This window comes from Silurus aristotelis (assembly GCF_946808225.1).
Source record: "Silurus aristotelis genome assembly, chromosome: 9".
Lineage (NCBI taxonomy): Eukaryota > Metazoa > Chordata > Actinopteri > Siluriformes > Siluridae > Silurus > Silurus aristotelis.
The window spans coordinates 8,600,117-8,620,631 of record NC_139582.1 but is presented as its reverse complement, the minus strand read 5'-3'; the positions used below and the strand labels follow the sequence as shown (position 1 = coordinate 8,620,631).

General features: G+C 36.1%; 2 protein-coding genes across 2 annotated transcripts in view; both read left to right on the top strand.

The window, feature by feature from the left end:
* Positions 1 to 20,515, top strand: part of agrp (agouti related neuropeptide) — a 103,824-nt gene that overhangs the window by 44,466 nt on the left and 38,843 nt on the right. The gene's annotated exons all lie outside the window — the stretch shown is intronic.
* hsd11b2 (hydroxysteroid (11-beta) dehydrogenase 2) overlaps positions 12,669 to 20,515 on the top strand; it is a 14,531-nt gene continuing 6,684 nt past the window's right edge. The window contains exons 1-2 of the mRNA XM_083549647.1: positions 12,669 to 13,278; positions 19,815 to 20,027. Coding sequence (XP_083405773.1) covers positions 13,005 to 13,278; positions 19,815 to 20,027 — 487 coding nt within the window. The 5' untranslated portion in view covers positions 12,669 to 13,004. The remainder of the gene's footprint in view (positions 13,279 to 19,814; positions 20,028 to 20,515) is intronic.

Below are 20,515 nucleotides of genomic sequence, written 5' to 3'. Positions count from 1 at the left end.
CACTCTTATAAGCACATTTTAAATCCCACGAACGTGCGGCTTTGCTTGGGACTTAAGAATGGAAAACTACACGTGTTTTACCTCACCGTGTCATAGAGCACAACCTGAGCTCGGCTCAAAAACAATAAATATATATATTTAGTCCTTCTGGCTTTTTTTAAATTTAACATTTATCCCGTTCAGTTTAGCAACCAAGATCAAGTTGCACAATGTAGACAAAATTATAAAATTATTATATAACAACAATTTCTCAATGCCCATAGTCTTCTCATTCAACTAAGCGTAATTAGTGCTAAAGCTATCCATGTGCGTTTGAAAATGTATACATCACCACATGCTGCGATGAATACTCCCAGCCTTATCTCTGTAAAATGCTTTAATATGAGTTAGCATGAGTAGGCAGCGACTCTTATGAAATGTGGCATCGCCTTTACCTTCCTTGAAGTTATGCACTGCAGCTAAGTGTGTTTGGTAAGTTACGCTAATTTGTTAATATTAACGTGCCATATTTCATGTTTAGTTTAGACTAGCGTCCATTTATTATAGCTAGACTCGCATCCAAGTAAAAATCTAGCTAATGGCATATATTGCTTCATTAAACAGCAAACTGGTATTGCTTTCAATCCTCAAACAGTTTCAGATGTATAATAAAAGTTAGCTTTCACATAAAAACCTCAAATTTACATTATTCAGTTAAAATCATTTTATATGTGAGTATACAGCAATGTTCTGCAGACTTGTTCAATCCAATTAGAGGGGCATTTCGTACAAATACAAACAGTCTGGAAAATTTATAGACCAGCATGACTCCACTTTTATGACAGTAACACAGAGCAGGCAGAGCAAACAAGTGAAAGTAGGTCATTGTGTAGGATACTTGTAAATCCTGGAAAACACTAAGATTTTGTAATCTGCATTAGCTGATCTGATCGAAGGTGAGTCGGCTTCTCATAGACATAATCTCATAAAAAAACATACTGTACTGCGACAGTTTAAAGCCTCATTACTCACCATGGTTTATTGAGTCTTGTGACACATGCTGCAAGCAGAACCGCTTTCATGTCGACTTGGAGGAAAAAAAATGTCTGCATGAGAAAAGATTTCTAGGAATTCGGTGCATGTGTGTGGGAAATGGGACAGCTGGTGCTAAGCATCCATTCGTTTAAATTTGTCTTAGTGTGTACACATGCAAAATCAAAGGGATGAGGATGATTTGTACGTGGATGAGGGATTCACTCTGTTCCTTGGTCTTTGGCAGATGATGCTACAGTTCATTTTTACTGTAAATTATCATTTTTATTGTACTGCAAATATAACGTATTGTAAATGTTTTCATTCATTTGGTCGTATTTTTTATAAAAAATTTTATTTAATTTTGTCCATTTTCTTTGTTCCTTTTGATTTCATGGACCACTCTTTAATAAGATTTTACTGCAGGCCGTAATATGAATAGTTGTTTATGTGACAAATAAAATTTTAATACGAATTCGCAGCTGTGATTTCGAATGTGTGTACATAAGAAAAGAAGTTTACCAAGTGATACATGCCGTTCAAGTAGATTTTGCATGGTTGGCACAGGTGGGGGTTATGTAGTGTTTATAATGCATGCAATATTTATTTTGAGTATACACCGATCAGGCATAACATTATGACATTATAACATTATGTTAAACATTTTTAATGACATTATATCACTTTTTATAACATTATAACATTATGTTGAACACTTTTTATCTCTTCATCATGGCACCTGTTAGTGGGTGGGATATATTAGGTAGCAAGGTAGAAAAACATTATGTTCTCAAAGTTAATGTGTTAGAAGCAGGAAAAATGGGTAGGCATAATGATTTCAGTGAGTTTCATTAAGGGTCAAATTGTGATGGCTAGACGACTGAGTCAGAGCATCTCCAAAACTGCAGCTCTTGTATGATGTTCCTGGTCTGCAGTTGATTAACGTAGGGAGTGAAGGCTGGTTCTGATTAGTCAGAAGGTGTTGATGGTTTTTCTATAATTGAAGCTATGACAATAGATCCAGATGCAAGGCAAATCACAGGTCTATAGACTATTCGTTTAATAAGTCATTGTTTTTATCATACAGTGTGCATAGATACATGCAGTGATTTCATGGCTGCAAGTTGCAAATCAATGTACTGTTTAGTCTCCAATAGGCGTTTCTACTTTCATCAGTTGGTGATTCAGCTAGCATTTCACAAATCACATCTAATCTAATTACCAATGGTCAATGTGATAATTTTTTTATTGAAAACAATTGAGAATATTACTTATGGTGAACACACTACATGAACATTGTGTTAAAGTACATAATAATTTATAAAGATTTTCTGTGATGAAATTTTTTTTTTTCATTTTTTTTTTCATTTTCAGTGTAAGTGCTCTGTAACAGTCATAGTTAAAGCAGTAACTTTTCCAAAATGGGAAAATCGTCAAGATGGAGGTGATCTGTTTTAACAAATAATGCAAAAACTGTTTTTTCTTAAAAATGTGTAAGTATATATTTTTTTTACATAAAAACAGGTATAAAACACTTTATGGTGTGCTTTTTATTTTGGAAAATAATCATCTGTGGAACCTGTCTGTGTTATTGATTGTTTTCCTATAACATCACATCCTGTCATGTGGTCTCCATTGAATTATAGTGTATCTGAAAGAGTTATATGACTTTTCTTCTATTTACTTTACTTATACTTGACATCTGCATGCGCTTATGCAACAACAAGTGCCGAGCACATCAACTGTCGAATTTAATTTTGCATTTAACGAAAACTTGAGACTGCCTGCCACAGAATCATTAAGGTCAAAATTATGTTTCATGTTGCATGAAATATGAAACTGCACTAAAAAAACATTCCCAGACGCCAACTCTTCATTTGCATATCAGCTCCTCTTAAGCTTGGTAGCATAGAATTGCAGAGTTACAAACATCAGACGTGCCTTCTGCCAACCCTTAGAGCAAATTCACAAACAAACACGTACACCCACACAAAGTAAATGGAAAGAGCTCCACTCCTTGGCCTATTGTTTATAACCACAGGCTTTCTAGCACGTTTCCAGTTCTGTTTCACAACCAGGCCAAATCTCACATGTTTCTCCTCTCTGCATGAGCTCGGCCCGAGTCCAAACCCATGCTTTTTAGCCACTTATTCACCAAACGTACGTAGGGCTTTTGGTTTCAAAATTATTTGAGGAAATCATGTGGCGTCTTTTCACTGTTCATACAATTTCACATGGTGTCATTTTGGGTGTAATTAGTTTTAGAAGGAACTCTATTCAAGCAGTGGTGGGTTTGAATGTGCATGCATGCATTCTTTCAACTGTTTCAACACCACACCTCAATTCATTGCACTAATCATCTAAAAACTACGAAGTGTTAAACGGAAGTGTTTTGACGAAGGTTTGGAAAAACAAAATAAGCTTCATGAAAACAGGGAATTCTATAACTAACTAACTAATGAAGTAACCAAAATAGTGGAATCATCAGTACCACAGAGCAAAAGCAGTGGTACCACCAGAAGGTGCAATGGTTTACATGTAGCAGAAAGTGACACTGCTACAGCACTCTGGAAGGAAAACTGAAAGCAAAAAAAGGTAACCAGTCATGTATCCTTGTTTGAAAATCAAGAGGTCTATAACTTGTTTTTAGCAAGGCTGTTTCCTTTTACTTACACCTTTTACAGACTTTTCAAACCATATACAATATGGTCCCTCAAACTGTTAGCACAAAGTTAGAGGTGCAAAGTTGTATAGAATTTTTTTGGATGAGGTAGTATTAAATTATCTCCTCCACTTGAACTAGGAGATCCAAACTTATTCCAGCATGACAATGCCCTTGTGCACAAAGTTAGCTCAATAAAGGGTTGGAGTGAAAGTTTTGAGGGGCCTGATATAGAGCTTTGAACTCAGCCCTAGTGAACACCTTGGGATGAATGGTAATGCTGACTGCACCTGACCCCAGGCCCCCTCACCCTACAGTACTTGACTTACTATTGCCCTTGTAACTGAACACAAATCTCCAAAAACCCATTTTAAAATCTAGTGGAACATCTTCCCAGAAGAGTGTAAGTTATTATGAAGGCAGTTGTGGACTAAATGTGTAATAGTATGTACAAAAAGCACATATGAAAAAAAAAAAAAAAATTCTTCAAACATCCATATATCTTCCTTAATGATCATGAATCTGTTTATTATTAAAAGGTAAAACATTATATTATTACAAAACTGTTTAATCGTGTTCAGAACACTACACATGAGATGGGAAAATACCCTGAATGGGACATTATAGATGCAAAGGCAATACTCCCTCGCACACTCATTAACACCAAGTATAAATAGAGCTAAGCCAAGCTAAGTGCACCCACCAGCATGTTTTTCTCAGGTGGGTTTATGCTGTGTATTTGGGTTTGAATTAATATGCAATATTATCTCTGGTATCATCCATGCTATAGATTATATAGCCTATAAACCAGAACTAGAATCTATGAAATCTGTTCAAAAGGCTTGAAACAAGCTCCTTGTTTTATCAACACTGTCTTGTTGATGTGACAGAATTCTAACTCTAACGGTCTTGTGTAAGTCTAATGGAGCATTTGTTTTTTAAGGAGTGGAGAGTTGTAGGGTGGTTTTAAATGAATTTTTATTAGATGGAGGTCAGATTCATGCCAGTTCCTATCATAAACAAGCTCAATCATCCTGGAACTCTTCTTCCTACAGTATACACAAACACACCTACACACACCCACACACATACAACATTGTAAATAAAAATACCACACTGAATGTATCAATCTTGACACACAGAAATTGTTTTAATCCCTGCATTCTATACACAGTCTAAATACATGATTAAGTCTTTCGAAGCCTAATTAACCTAATAATTATTTTTGAAGACATGACTTGCTTATTGAAAATGAAAAAAAATAACAAATGTGCTCACTTAAGATCAATGTTCAATTATGCTGGCTCAAACATGGATCAGTGCATTTGTCGGATTAAATACAACCACAAAATGGAGCAAATATTTGACAAATAATATGTTAATTAAGTTTAAAAGTCCCAACAACCAATAGTGTTCAGAAAATGCAACCCTAGACCTCCTGTGCCATCAATTGCTTTTTATTTTCTGGTGTAAAATTCAACACATTGTCAACACATTGCCAGGATCACAACTTTTTCACCCTACTCAACAGCTAATCAGGAGTGTTTCCCAATGTACTGTGTGTGTGTGTGCCATGCCAGATTAGAGAAAAATGTATCATAGGATGTACACTCTTCATTTAAAATGTGACATATTCAAAATAGTAGTGCACCAAATCAGTGTTCATAAATAGCATTGAACTGATATTGTGAATATTAATTCATAAAACAAATAAATAAAATAACAATAATAATTATATTTTATTAATAATAAAATGAGACATTATAATGGATCTTCTGAATCCATTTGTGCCCCCATGGGGGCTTTTAAAACCTAGATTTTAAATCCGAAATACTGGATACATTACACTAGGCCTTCATTATGATCATTTGAGTAGTCTTAGCGCTATGCTGAAAGCAAAGCAACTGTCTTTTTTCTTGTTTTTCATTTCCACATTTATCCACCAAATTGTATGGTTGTTAAGTTATGTTTCGTCTACTGTGCATGTGTGAAAAGAGGTGTTAATAGGTTTGCACGTTTTTCTAGGGGTATGTTGTAGGTGATGCGTGAATAAAGTGGATTTACTGCTAAAACTGCTGTAGTTATTGTTTAAACATTGGTTCCCAACAGCAGCCATCCTCTGCTACCAATGTTGAAACAATAACTACAGCAGTTTTAGCAGTAAATCCACATTATTCACTTATCACTGTAACAAGCCTAGACTCACATGTCATCAGTGACAGTTGATTAAACCACATTCTGATCTATTTATTTAATGATTGTTTCCTGGCTTAAATTTTTCTTCTCATTGATCTACCTAATGATTACCAATTCAGACCAAGACACCAAGAACATTTCCTAATTTATTTGATTTACCGGTAATTTGCATGTTTTGTGAATAGATTATGTGTGTAAGCAAAAAGGGACCCTCATATATACTGTATGCTCACTAAGGAACCTCTAGGTTCTGGACATGTATTTAGTATCCTTGTCCACTTCTAATTCTAATATTAGATTTACCTTTTAAGAACTATTTCTTTAACTCACAAAGCACTGATTTTTACACTTTAATACGGGATATCCAAAACATAATTCCTAGATTACCCCAGACTCTATATTGCATGTAGCCAACAACAGGGGGCAGAGCTGATAAAGGTTTGATCTCTAGCATTGGCAACTTTGACGATGTCTTCAAATCTGCTTGACCATGCTCCAGACAACAGCGGAAGCAACACTCCAGGTTTACTCCAGTTTTAATATAAACATTTAACAGAATTTTAATAGTGTATTATATTACTTGGCTTCGAACTCACCATAAAATTGTCCAATATAATTTTAGGTAATGTGCAATCACTGCTGTGAAGCAAAGAACTGTGGTTTACTATTCAAGCCTTCCTTCACAGTACTTGGCCTGGTCTATTGTTTAAATACTGTACTTCTCATAAAATCCTTCAAAGGGGAATAGTAAAGATGTCTTCTACATGGTAAAAAGAAAGGACATCTCTGTTGTGTGGAAGTTCAAGGAGACAAATTTGGTGTAAATGATGAAGCTCGCTGACTAAAATAGGAAAATATTTTTAGATTTGTCTTCCCACTTGTTTTACAATTTTTAAGATTTGCATATATATAGAAAACGTTTCATAAAATTCCATTATCTTTTAATTCTACCTTATGCACAATCAAAATGTAAATAAATGTAAAAAAAAAAATCATATTTGCCAAACTTTAAGAAACTCGGTTTTCACATGAGTTCTTAAGATAAAGAGATTTACATTGTACACTAGTCACAACACTTCGAGCAGGACTGTAAAACACTAACAAATATAAATAATTCTTTGGAGGTTTTATAAATCTGACTGATCTTTCACAGTGAAGTGAGAGGCCGAGGTTAACGTAAAAGGTTAATAAAACAGGCACTGAACCACATTTCAGTGTTTCAGATTACGAATTGTCCACCTAAGGATGACAATGACACTGGATACTGGTACTGCAAAAACAAAAAAGAGGTTGACATCAAAAGAGGACTGTATGTTGGCTGCCATCCCATTATTGCCATATTTAAAGAGAGTTATGGATACAGCAGACAAGATGAACAGGTGTGGGATACAATGATGAAAGAAATAGTGATGAAAGACGTGACAGACGAGCTGTTTTGGTAGGCTGAAGGTGAGTGTGGTTATAGTTATAAATCTCAGCATGATGGATTGTATAAAAGCAAATAAAGGACTTATCTTTATTAAAAAAAGAAACAGTGGTTAAAAATTTTGATTTATACAGTTTGGGAATTAGATTTAGGAAGTTTGTTGATTAATACAAAGACAAAAATAATTGTAAATATTTATACTTTTAATATACTTTTTTATACACGTTATAGTTTATTTTTTATATTCTATTTTCATCTTCAGATGTTGGACAGTCATTAAAAGTCGTATGTCACAAATAAAATTAGAATTTGATTAGAATTTTAAGTCAAACATTTTAGCAATGTAGTTGTGTGTTCTTGTTCTAGTTTCGACTATTTGTTTTTTTGTCATTGGTTCATGCCTGATTTGTGTTTCTACTCTGGGTTAGATAATTTTGTCTATGTTTACAATACTTTTAACATAAAATGCTTTCTAGTTCCATCATTTCCTGCTTTAAATCCTATTTCTGCTTTCCACAGTCATTATAGATTATACTTGTTCACCAGTGGCTGCCTATGTTTTGACCCCCTGCAATGGACTCTAATAAATCAAATAATTGTCAATTTAATTCAATTCAATTCATTTTTATTTGTATAGCGCTTTTAACAATGAACATTGTCTCAAAGCAGCTTTACACAGATAATGCGGTGATTAAAAATGAATATGTTCTTTATGAGTAAGTTTGTCCCTGATGAGCAAGCCGGTGGCGACTGGCGACTGTGGCAAGGAAAAACTCCCCGAGATGGCATAAGGAAGAAACCTTGAGAGGAACCAGACTCAAGAGGGAACCCATCCTCATCTGGGTTACACCGAATGTCCATTTGTGGCAGGTATACAATGTTGCAGGGTGCAGTGATGATGATCAAAAGCGAAATGTATTTCTGAGTCAGTGTAGGAGACTGTTGACATCAACTACAGTCCAATCCATTCTCAAAGCTCCCGTTCTTACTCCGGAATTTCATGGAACCACCCAAGGCGTTGATGACAAACCTTCCCCAGCTGCACAGAGTGGCCTCCAGTCAAAGAGAACACTATCCAGAGGCAGGCCTGGATGAAGTGGGAAGATCCACGGGGGGGAGAGGGGCAGGAACAGTGGTCACTGGAGCCTCAGAAGCATGTTTAACTCGACCGAGAGAGAGAGAGAGAGAGAGAGAGAGAGAGAGAGAGAGAGAGAGCGAGAGAGAGAGAAGAGGGTGACAGGAAGAGAAGGATATGGATTATTAAGTGTACCTATTGTTGCATGAGAGTTAAAGTCACTGTGCAGTTTGGACTCCGGCAAGACTCGCTATGGCAGCATAACTAAAAGGGAAAATAAGAAGGCAACACAGACATGAGGGATCTCTGGGATAAGAGACGGCCCACCACACCACCGTCAACAAACCTGAGTGAACATGTGAATGTGAGGGGACGACAGCGTACAAATATCCCAGTTCACCAAACACTCTATATCAATGTTCCCTCCAGATCTGAGCCTTTACCTGAGAAAAAATCTACTGATTAAAGGCTTGACTGAATAAATATGTTTTCAACCTCGACTTGAACACTGAGACTGTGTCTGAGTCCCGAAATTAATTCTAATTATCCAATAGATTGGTTCTGGGTGCACTTATTTCCTGCCTCTATATAGATTCCATAGCTGCTATATGCTGGACTATATGATGTATGTGCTAGCTAAACTCCAGACCAGTCTCTAGAACTGTGGATTTACTGTATGTACAGTGCACTGCAGCAATGAAGCATTAAAGTATGTAAATATTGTAGAAACATGCAATCACATTGCTAGTAAGACTAACAATATTTGTCTGATGACATTGATTCTTTGTTTTATATCCCTTCAAATAAAGATTTGTTTGCTAATATCATGCTATAGAATCGAACTAGCATACCTAATGACACTCTACCAAGAAGTCAGAAATGTGCTTAATAGAGCAACATATTTAAATGCACCCCTAAAATAAGTGTTTTTGCCAAAAGTTGTTGGAAAGCCAATTTTCAGTTCTGTAGTTCTCTGGTCACAAAATGTATTTTTACTTGCACTATAAAGATGAAATGTCATGCTATACTCTTATCCACCCTATAAAAACCTCTTAAGTAGGATTTCTTTAGGAGAATTTTAAGCCTTTAAAACAATTACTGATAATTATCAATGCATGCATCCTCACTTTCTTCCCTTCAGGGAGTTTCAGTGTCAGTTCACTATGCCCAAATTGTATGCATTCCTCAGATGGACAATCAACACTTTGCCCCAAGCGTGGTGTGATTAGATGGTTGAAAGCTGTGTCCTCGATTGCGCCTTCAACAGATTTGAACAAAGAGTTCACATACCGAAGGACGTATGTCTAGCGTATGCTTCATCTCGCTGAAGGCTGTAACGTGCTCGGGTGGGGGGGGGTGCGTGGGATTGGAAGCTGTGTACCCTGGAGGTCACAAAGTCAGGGAACAGCATGTACCAGAGACGTCAGAGTAACTCAAGACAGAGCTATCAGGACTGGAGACTAAGTAATACCTTTTCAGTTTTTTTCTGTGAATTTTGGCATGTACTTTAGATTCTTGCTTTATTCCTAAATAGATATGAAGTAATTATTTTAACTATTCATTCAGTCTTTCCTGCACTGATGTTTTTTCAGTAACCAACTTGATCAAGGTTAAAGTTACAGTTCATTTTTCATTTCTTAGACTGATTGACTGCCAAAAGATGTAGAAGAAAGGTGTATTTATTTTCCATTAAAAAATCATAATAGGTGTTTGCTTTCAGCTGTATGTAGCCACCGGAGCGAGGAAGTCTTGATTTGCTGACATTGTGGGCAATTTAAGGGTTCCTTATTTAAGGGTTCCTTAAAGGGTAAGGGAAAAACTTTTTTTTTTTGCTTCAAGATGAAAATTTAATAGCACCCTTGTTCCAAATATTTTTTTTTTATCTCTTTGGCTGTCAGCGTTAATTTGTGGACCTTTCCCCTTTGACAATAAAGAAATAAAGTGAATATATGTTCGTGTGTATCTGGTTAACATGTATCCGGCTAGCTGTAACCAATGGAAAAAAACAATTCTGAGCTCAAAGTGCACACCGCTGTCAAAATGTTATCCCTGGAAAACATCAAAGATCGTTCTTTTCCACACAAGAGTTTGGTCTTGGCTGTGATCAATATTTCTTTTCAACTACACACACACTTCAAACTTGCAGACACATGAACAGGTGGTCAATAACAAAGCTGTTGGATCAAGTCAAGTCAAGTCAAGAAGCTTTTATCGTCATTTCTACTATATATAGCTGACACAGTACACAGCGATGCAAAGTTGCACATGTATGCAAAGTTGCACATGCTTTAATTTTATTATATAATATAATATATATAAATTTTAGATTCAATCATTGTTTTAGGAGAAACAAGTTGGGACAAGTTGTTTATTTGCACCTCATTATTCAATTAAATCACAACAGAAGCTAGAACAAGAGATGAAACCCAATCACAGCATAAAGATAGAAATGTCTATATAAAATTAGTAATTGCTCAAATATTTAAAGATCTTAAGCCTTTTAATTTCTTTATCTGATTAAACTCTGAGAACTCTAAACAGTTTACAAAAACTGAACAAAAAAAAAATTATAAATTAAATAAACATCTAAAATTGTATATAATCACAAGTCCTTTGACTTGAGCTGCAATTACAGAAAAAATATTACTCTAAACTTAACTGCCTTTATAAATTTCTTCTCCTGCAAAAACATGCAAAACAGTGAAAATTTATATAAGTGCTTATCATGACTGATTGGTCATTACCGATTAATTCCTAGCTACAAAAGCTAATAGAATTGTATCACTGCTGCCACCCACAGCTCCAGGCTTTTTGGTTTAATCCTGGTGTCAGGTGACTGTCAGGCTACTGTTTTAAAAGAGCAATTCAAAATGTGTTTGATCAAATCTTTACTCAAGTCATAACTTACGTGATATATTAAAGTGTAAAAAAATACAAAAAACAAACACAAAATAAAATGTACATAACTGATAATATCTTTATTGATCTACACACGTGTTGCAAATCATGCTTAATGGATTTCATTTCATTTCATTTGTATATCTTTTCAACTGTATATCTTTATTCAAGTCACAAAGGGATAGTAATACATTTGGTATGAACTGCTTTCTGATTTTACTTTGATATCTATGTACTACAGAGGAATAGCCATGAGCTGTTCTTTGTGCAGTAATGCAGGTTATGTCAAATTCAGATTAGTATTAAACTATTTGATTGTGTTTGTTTAGGATGTTACACCACAAAAGCCACACTCTTAATAATCTTGGCAAGACACCACAACATTACATTACTGTTTCATTGTTTATTTAACTACACAAGTATTAATTTTCAAGTACTTTTCTGGCAGGTGAAAGAAAAGAAATCCAACTGAATATGTTTGTGTTCTAGGTCTGCTATAATAATCCTTATATAGTAGTTACATAATAATTGCATGTTTTGTTTGTTTAACTATTTTTTAATGATTCTCACTGCATGTGTCGTATAAAACTATTCAGCTGATAAAAACATTTCAACAGATGCCTGAGTGTGTGGGAGTGAGTGTGTGTGTGTGTGTGTGTGTGTGTGTGTGTGTGTGTGTGTGTGTGTGTGTGTGTGTGTGGTTAACAAGAAAAAAGGAATTGTGTAGCAAAAAGAAAAATCTAGAATGCAAATGGTTAATAAAAACAGAGGAAAAAGAGAGAGAGAGAGAGAGAGAGAGAGAGAGAGAGAGAGAGAGAGAGAGAGAGTGAAAGAGTGAAAGAGAGAGAGAGAGAGAGAGAGAGAGAGAGAGAGAGAGAGAGAGAGAGAGAGAGAGAGATAGGACATAATTACCATATCTATGGTAATATGAGAGACTGGGTGCTAAATACTATGAGCCAGCCAGAAACCCACTATTTAATGACACCTGCCTATCACACTCTCCAGCTGAACATTAGCAGCCCTTATTTAGAAACAAAGAGATTTAGATAAGTTAATTTTTTTTTAAAACAGTAGCCTATGCATGTAACACACACACACACACACACACACACACACACACACACACACACACACACACTTCCCTTTTTCACGACAAACTGGATGCAATCTGGCACAGAGAAAGAGGGAGAAAGTGTACAAAAAAGTCCAGGAGAGGAGAGAGGACATGCTTTCATGGAAAAAAGAAAAGAAGTGTCTGTGCATGTGTGTGTGTGTATGTGAGAGAGAGGGGGGGGGTGGATAATAATAAGTGTAATAAAACTTTGGGCATTGTGCTCTGATTAGATCCGTCTCCAAGTAGCTCCTCCCTGCTCCTGTGGGGATGTGTATATATATATGCTCACACTCTGCTCAGCCAAATCACCGGCCTGCCTTGGTGTTGCAGAGTGTGTTAAGTCAGCTTGCACGCTTCTGCATGTGTGTGTCTGTGGTGTGTGAGTGTATGTGTGTGCAAGTGTGTTTGTGTGTAAGAGAGAGAAAGACAGAGAGAGAGAGAGCGTGCAGGTGAAAGGAACCACAAGAGCAAGCAAGCACGTGGGTGCACACTTCTATAAGAGATAGATAGAGAGAAGAAAGAAGAGCTGCAAAAAAAAAAAAAAAAAACTAAAGACAAAAAAAAAAGCAGCACACAGCAAAGAAAAGAGAAAATAGAGCTAGAGACCTAGAGAAAGAGCACAATGGATGACTATGCCCTGTCCTTCTGGATTTACATGGGAGTGATGTCTGTGTTCGTCGGAGGCACACTGAAGAAGTTCCTGGCATCCCACGCCAGTGCTGTGCCCTCGCTCGTGGCATGCCTGGGAGCCATGCTGCTGGTAGAGAGGCTGTGTGCTATGTGCATGCCCGCTGTGCTGACACTTGCCGTCTTCTGTGCCACCTGTTGGCTCTACTCACTGTGGGCTGCCCCACCACCGGTCCTGCCTGTGGAAGGCAAAGCAGTTTTCATCACAGGTAAGCACAATGAATGTGCTAAAGCACATCACACAAAAACTCACAAATCTGACCTTTAGTGTTAGAAGGGTCTTATTATTATTATTATTATTATTATTATTATTATTATTATTATTATTATTATAAGAAGTAGTAGTAGTAGTAGTAGTAGTAGTAGTAGTAGTAGTAGTAGTAGTATTTGTGAAGTTGTAGTAGTATTTGTTTTTCCATCTAACAAATATATCTAACCTGAAACCTGGTTGACTTCAGTTTTTCCATTAACATACAAAGATTTCAGATTAGATAACATTTGTTTAGACCAGACTTATTTAGAATAGAGATGGCCCACAAAGCTATACAAAGAAACCCATTCTGTGCTTCAATGACCAGTGTGATATAACATTAGTTTGTATAACAAGCAGCTATCCCCCCCCCCCCCCCAACCCCTCAGGGCCAAAATGTTCAGAGTGTAAGTTTATCTGGATGCTAACCAAAAGTGATTTGCTGTGAAATAATCGACAGTTAGTCTAATGTTGTTAATTCAGTGTGCGAACTGAAATTCAGCAGGTTTGTGTGTGTGTGTGTGTGTGTGTGTGTGTGTGTGTGTGTGTGTGTGTGTGTGTGTGTGTGTGTGTGTGTGTGTGTGTACACGTGTGTTTTCTTATCCTATAATATATAAAAATATTGTTTCTGATTGAATTATATCAAAATGGCAGTTTATTTTTGTAAAGTCCACATGTCTCAGTTGGTTGGAACTGTCTGCTGGATGATATTATAACACATAAGGTTTCTCAGATTGTGCAATTACACTTGGGGATGTTTGGGAAATCCTCAGAGTAACAGAATCCAGAAAGTTTCTCTGCACATTTCGTCCAAACACAAAGCTGCATAGAGCTCATATCTATTTTGGCACTGGACTCTCTCTATGTGCGTGTGCATGTTTGAGTGTGAGTGTACGTGTGTACAGGAAGGCAAACAAGTGTTTAGCTTTTTGTGTGATATAATGATAGGTTTACTTGACAATTTTGCTTTTGTGGAAACATTACATTTTTCTTAAAATAAAAAGAAAAATATTCATGCTAAGATTAAAATGAGGGAGATATTCAGAAGAAGGAACCGAATTATACTGTGCTAAAAATTTTAATTATTGTGTGTGTGTGTGTGTGTGTGTGTGTGTGTGTGTGTGTGTGTGTGTGTGTGTGTGTGTGTGTGTGTGTGTGTATTGGGGTGGGGGGGGCACTGTGTGTCCACTCTGTAGTGGACACTGAAAACTCAAGTGACCACAGCATTCAATGTCTACAATTGTGTTTCTCGTATTACCACAATAGACCTTTGATGCAAAAACAGTTTGTAAAATATGGGTAAAATATTGTCAGATCTGTTTTGAGGTGTCTCTTGTATAGAAAAAAGTTCCAGGAAAGTAATCATTTAATTTGTATGTAGTCAGGTTTAGTTCTGGCAGAAGTATCTCCACTTCAGGAACGCAAGTAAGTGCCACCTGGCACTCGCAGTCGTCTGCTATAAAGTCCACGTCTGCTGTTACACATCGAGAAACAAGCGCACAATTCTGCACTTGATGCACTAAATGTAGGTTACGCCTCCTGTGCCAGTTTAGAAAGGTGTTTGTTTTTCCAGCTTCGTTTTGCTGCTTATCTCCTCATTGCTTCCTGAGTCACACACACACGTTGAATGACGCTTTGAACTTTGTTTCGGCTTCTTCCTCTGTAGGTAAATCAGGCTACACAATGAGAAAGCAGGGCATCCCACAGAGATGGAGAAAAGCATTGTGTGATGTAGGTGACCTACATTGTGCAGCCAAAACACCACTGTATTAAGGACATAGTCACAAAATTTAATAGCAACAGAATTTTATAGATTTTCCATCTTTTGGTTAATTTAAAGGAGATTATAGCCCTGGTTTAGAAGTGAGATCTTATTTGGGTTCCTTAAATCGTTTAAAGGCTCTCTATTGGCATGGCAACTGCTTTTATCAACATTATATTTGTGTGTGTGTGTGTGTGTGTGTGTGTGTGTGTGTGTGTGTGTGTGTGTGTGTGTGTGTGTGTGTATTTTGTTTTGTTTTCTATTTTATTAGATTTTTAGTGTAGAAAGATTTCCTGGGTTGCTGGATCCCATGCCAGAAATCCTTACATGTGCAGTGCACCTACCCTATTGCATATATAGGTTACACATTTCTTGGCGCACACACATAAGCAAGCAAGCAAGCCAAGACTTGGCACACAAACTGCTGTGCTGGACGAAGTCCCTCCCAGCAAAATCCCCCACTGCTGATTTATCACCTACAATGTAATCGTTTAATATTAGCATGGACAAAAATGAAGACAGTGGCTACTTAAATGCTGAGGGTTTCTACACAAAACATGAGAAGCCTGCTGGCTTTTATAGTGCACACATAAACTGTGTTAATGTGCCTAATATTTTTTATGTCACCCACCACTTCTGGGAAGTTAAACCTCTTATTGAGGCAAAGCTGAACAGAACTAGCATTCCACATAGACTAAGTCACACAATTGGTTGAATTGAGCACACATAGAAATACTGCAGCCAAAGACGTCTGGGAACATGACTTGAAATGACCTTTTGTCTCTCTTTACCTTTGATATCTATTTGTCTTTTCTGCTCTTATCTTTAGCTTATTTTATGCATCATAACTCTCTTTCTGTTCAATTATTTTGTGTTTATCTGTCAAGCTACAAACAAGTCACAGCCAGATGACTTTCTTTGTATCATATTCATGATATCATCATATATCTAAATACTTGGTAAGAAGTCATAAAGGATAAATATGAATCTATGGTTAAGAAACATCCTATGAAGCATGTTAGCAAAAAATTTTACTGTAGCAAAAAATATTTTTAAATTATTATTATTTTTTTTATATATATAATATATATATATAGTCTGATGTAGGGTAAAGCAAGATTTTCGTTAAGGTGGCACACGTCAGCTATGTCTATGGTACTGATTTTAATTAAATTAATTCCATGCAGCATTTTTTTTCAGTGTAGGTGTACTGAAACCCTCAACACTATGACTAATGAGACTACTATAAATCTGTTGCATAAGTGCGAGTTGCTCGGTGCCAATCCCCTTGTTGGAGCTTGTGCTGTTTTGCTAGTGTTTCAGTGTACACTGAGAATAACACGGTAGCAAACGAACAATTTGTTACAAATACATATCCAGCGAGAAAGAAGAGCCTGAGAGTGTGAAAATGACAAGATGACATGTACGTGTGAGCGTGTGTTCATGTGCATAGCTGCTACTCCTTCAGAGTTTTGGCATGCCTTTCCTTTACTCAATGTCCCTGGAGAAGCTCCAGAACGCAGTTTACCCCTGAGCCTGGCGATACCCTGAACATTTCTCTGAAATATAAATATCACTTTCACGTCGTCCATCTTTCTACACGTTACAATGTAACTATTTGCCTGAACCTTTCATCTAAAATGACATACAAGGGAGAAACAGTATTAGCAATTTAAATGTGAACTTTAAAAGCTTCAGGCTGGGAATCAAGAGTTTTAACCAGACATGGCCATAGTTGAAGGTTACCACAGTATTGCAATGTTGCCAGACAAATCAGAACACCCCCCCCCCCCCATCTTTCCATTGTGTTTAAGCATTTCAGTTCTGGTAATGTAATGATAATATAATAATTAAATGGCTGATTATACAATAGATTTAACGAATTGGCAAAGTGAAATTGCTGTGAGTTAGCAGAGGGAGGGACGTGCAAGCTTTTTATTGAGATCCAAATCATCAGGATGTATCATCAACAGAAAACAGGCAGAGGTCAACACAGAACACCAAAAGGCAATCAAAGTCACAAAAGTGAGTTTAAGAGGATGTTTTCTCTGTTTATAACTAGAGGTTATAATGGTATTTTCCTGCCTTAAGTTTATAGTTCTTGGAATAGGTGTCACATTCGTCATCAGCATGAAGAGGATAAAGCAGTAATGAATTAATGTAAAGTAAAGTATTCACAAAAGAAGCCTTTTTTAACATTTTTGCAAAAATTTAAAACCCTTCTATTTTAGTAACACACAAACCGTAACTAAAACCTTTGAGTGTTTTTTGTAAGAAAAAAGAGGTTTTATATTTCAGATATCATTTGTGGAAGGAGTCTCCAGTGTCAGTGTTTTACTAGAGAACATTTTCCACCTCAAGAAAGTCACGAATACTGCACAAAATTCAACATAACCATAAACTGAACATTAATTACTGGTGTCATTGTTGACATAATTATAAAATGCAATTTGTGGAAAATTGCTTTCACATTACAAGAACAATATACTTTGTGGCATGCTGGTTTTGGAAAATATTCGGATCAGTGACTTCACCCACTTATTATTTTCCTGCACATTCCCCCAAGGGTTTATTTATTTACTTATCAAGCATTAGTTTTTGCAAATTGCTAGATTTGTTACAGTTTGTTACAATATATATATATATATATATATATATATATATATATATATATATATATATATATATATATATATATATATATATATATATATATATAAATATATATATATATATATATATATATATATATATATATATATATATATATATATATATATATATATATATATATTGCAATAACAAGATATGGCTAAAACTACTGACTTTTTCCCCCTTAGTTTTGAGAAATAAATCAATACTCATTATTCATTAATCCAACACTGAATGTTAGATTTGGAACAGTAGCAACCAGTTAATCTTTGTGGCATACCTGTTCTACTCCCAAAATAAACACCCATGAGCGCACACACACACACACACACACACACACACACACACACACACACACACACACACACGCACACGCACGCACGCACTTGGAACACATCTAAGTAATCGGTGTGTACATTTACTCGATACGGTAGGGAGTGGAATGCACTGGTGAAAGAGCTGCCAGATTTTACCATGTCCTCAGAAGACCTTGTGATAAACTTGTGTTAGAAATCATGTGTATGAGCCCATGTTAACAACAATCCCTGTGTGTATAGTATTTAACGATTTTGAACAGCAATACATCACACATTAGAGGCAAGGTGATGGCCCTCTGTAATGTGTTGCAATATCCATATTTTTAGATGTATGCTTTTTCCTTACAATCACCAGCTTGCTCTTTTTTTGAGAGTATGTGTCATACTCTCCTGTGGAGACCTTATGATTAAAATCCATTGATTGTATTCATTAAGCATTGTTCCTAAAACAAAGAGAGAAGTGACAGCAAGTGTAAAAATCTTTTCCTCTTTCCTAGTTTTGTTTCCATTTTCAGTGGAATACACACGTGTACTGATCATTGAGGTTAAAAGTCCAGCAAGGTTTACACATTTATCTGCTTATTGCAATGGGTTGTGTGATTTCTTATGAATGTGTGATAATGTATTGTAGCTTTTGCCAGCATGTGACCGGTCACAATGCAAGTGTGTTTTTGTGTGTGAAGAGGGAAGTTATGTTAGTGAAATCATTAACTACAAGCTTGGTGATCACAGGTTTGATGTGTAAAGCAGTTGTATTGTGCCATGATGGAAAAACTCCCTTCAACAACATGTCACAAATAAGATTCCCCTCCGGTGTCACATTAGTTTATAACATTGCAGAGTATAGGTTTAAATAGGAAGAGTAAAAAAAAACATACTAAATGTGTTAGGATGACCAATATGAACAGGCTGTGAGTGGAAGTGAGGATGAGCACAGGACAGCTCGTACGATTATAGCTGCAGTACAAATCTAAAATTCTCCACTGAAGCATAGATGATATTTGGACATATACTGAACTTTTTTGAAAGAAAATGTATCACTGCTTACTGAATAAACTGCACATTTACCACTTTGGTTAAAATGATACAATTACATTTTATAGTTGTCAAATTCCTTAAAGTTCAGTAACTTTCTGCACGTGTTATGGTGGTTAACCTGGTGTTAGAGGTCTGGTGAAAGATATAATAAATATCTTATAACCCAAAACCTTGGCACTTGGTTTACTGTTAATTTATTTAGTTATTCATTCAAAATCATATACATGTATATAAATAATACATGGCCTGTATCACCTAATTATTTTACCTGCTGTCTAATATTACAAAACTACAAAAAAATATGATTTGCATTAAAGCTGTGTTAAACACATAAAAATATGTTACAATTTTAGATAAGATGTTTTAGATGTTTCACTATAAAACAACTGAGATGTCAACCTAATATCTGAAATAAAATGTCAGATTTTAACTAAATTTGAAGGCAATTTACTTTGCAACTAAATAGCTTTAAAAGAAACTACAGTAAAACATGTCACATGGCATCAGCTACTTGTTGTAAGTCAAAATTTATTGTAGGGAAGTATATCGTACCATGTTAGTAGTGTAAAGGATTAAAGGTTTCATCTTTACATAATATTATATAATTTATATTATAATTTACTTAATAAGCTGATCCTAAGTCTCCTCTCTCTCTCTCTCTCTCTCTCTCTCTCTCTCTCTCTCTCTCTCTCTCTCTCTCTCTCTCTCTCTCTCTCTCATCTGAAGGGTGTGACTCAGGATTTGGGCACGCCACAGCAAGGCGTCTGGACGCAATGGGGTTCCAAGTGTTCGCCACAGTATTGGACGCAGATGGTGAGGGGGCGAAGCAGTTGAGAAGTAACTGCTCACCTCGGTTGACCTTGCTTCAGGTGGACATCACTCAGCCACAGCAGGTTCAACAGGCTCTGCTCAACACCAAGGCCAAGCTGGGCATGAAAGGTGAAAGTTCACAAGTAACACTTTAACATGTCATTTTTATAGTTAACAACTACAATTCACTCAAAGATAATTCGACAGTAAGAATACTGAACAAACCAAACAATACAAGCAAAAATTTTAAAAAGAATATTTTAGAAACCAAAATTCTTTAAAAGAAAATAAAATGCAAAACTTATGAAATGCTAACAAGAAACCCCACACCCCATCATTTCACCTTACACCTGTGCATTTCTGCTTGAACCGGGACGTTCCATTAACAAAAAACTCGAATCTACATCTCACAAGTAGAATAAATGAAGAATATTGCACGGACACGTTATAAATACCACTGTATGACACTTTCACACAACCATAAACCAGTGGATGCGCTTTTTCCCTGTAACTCATGAGGGGGAAGAGAATAAAGTACGGGAACCTCAATCGTACCTGACTGACTTTTTTTTTTTTTTTTTTAAACAACCCCAACACAATCACCTAAGCAGAAAACA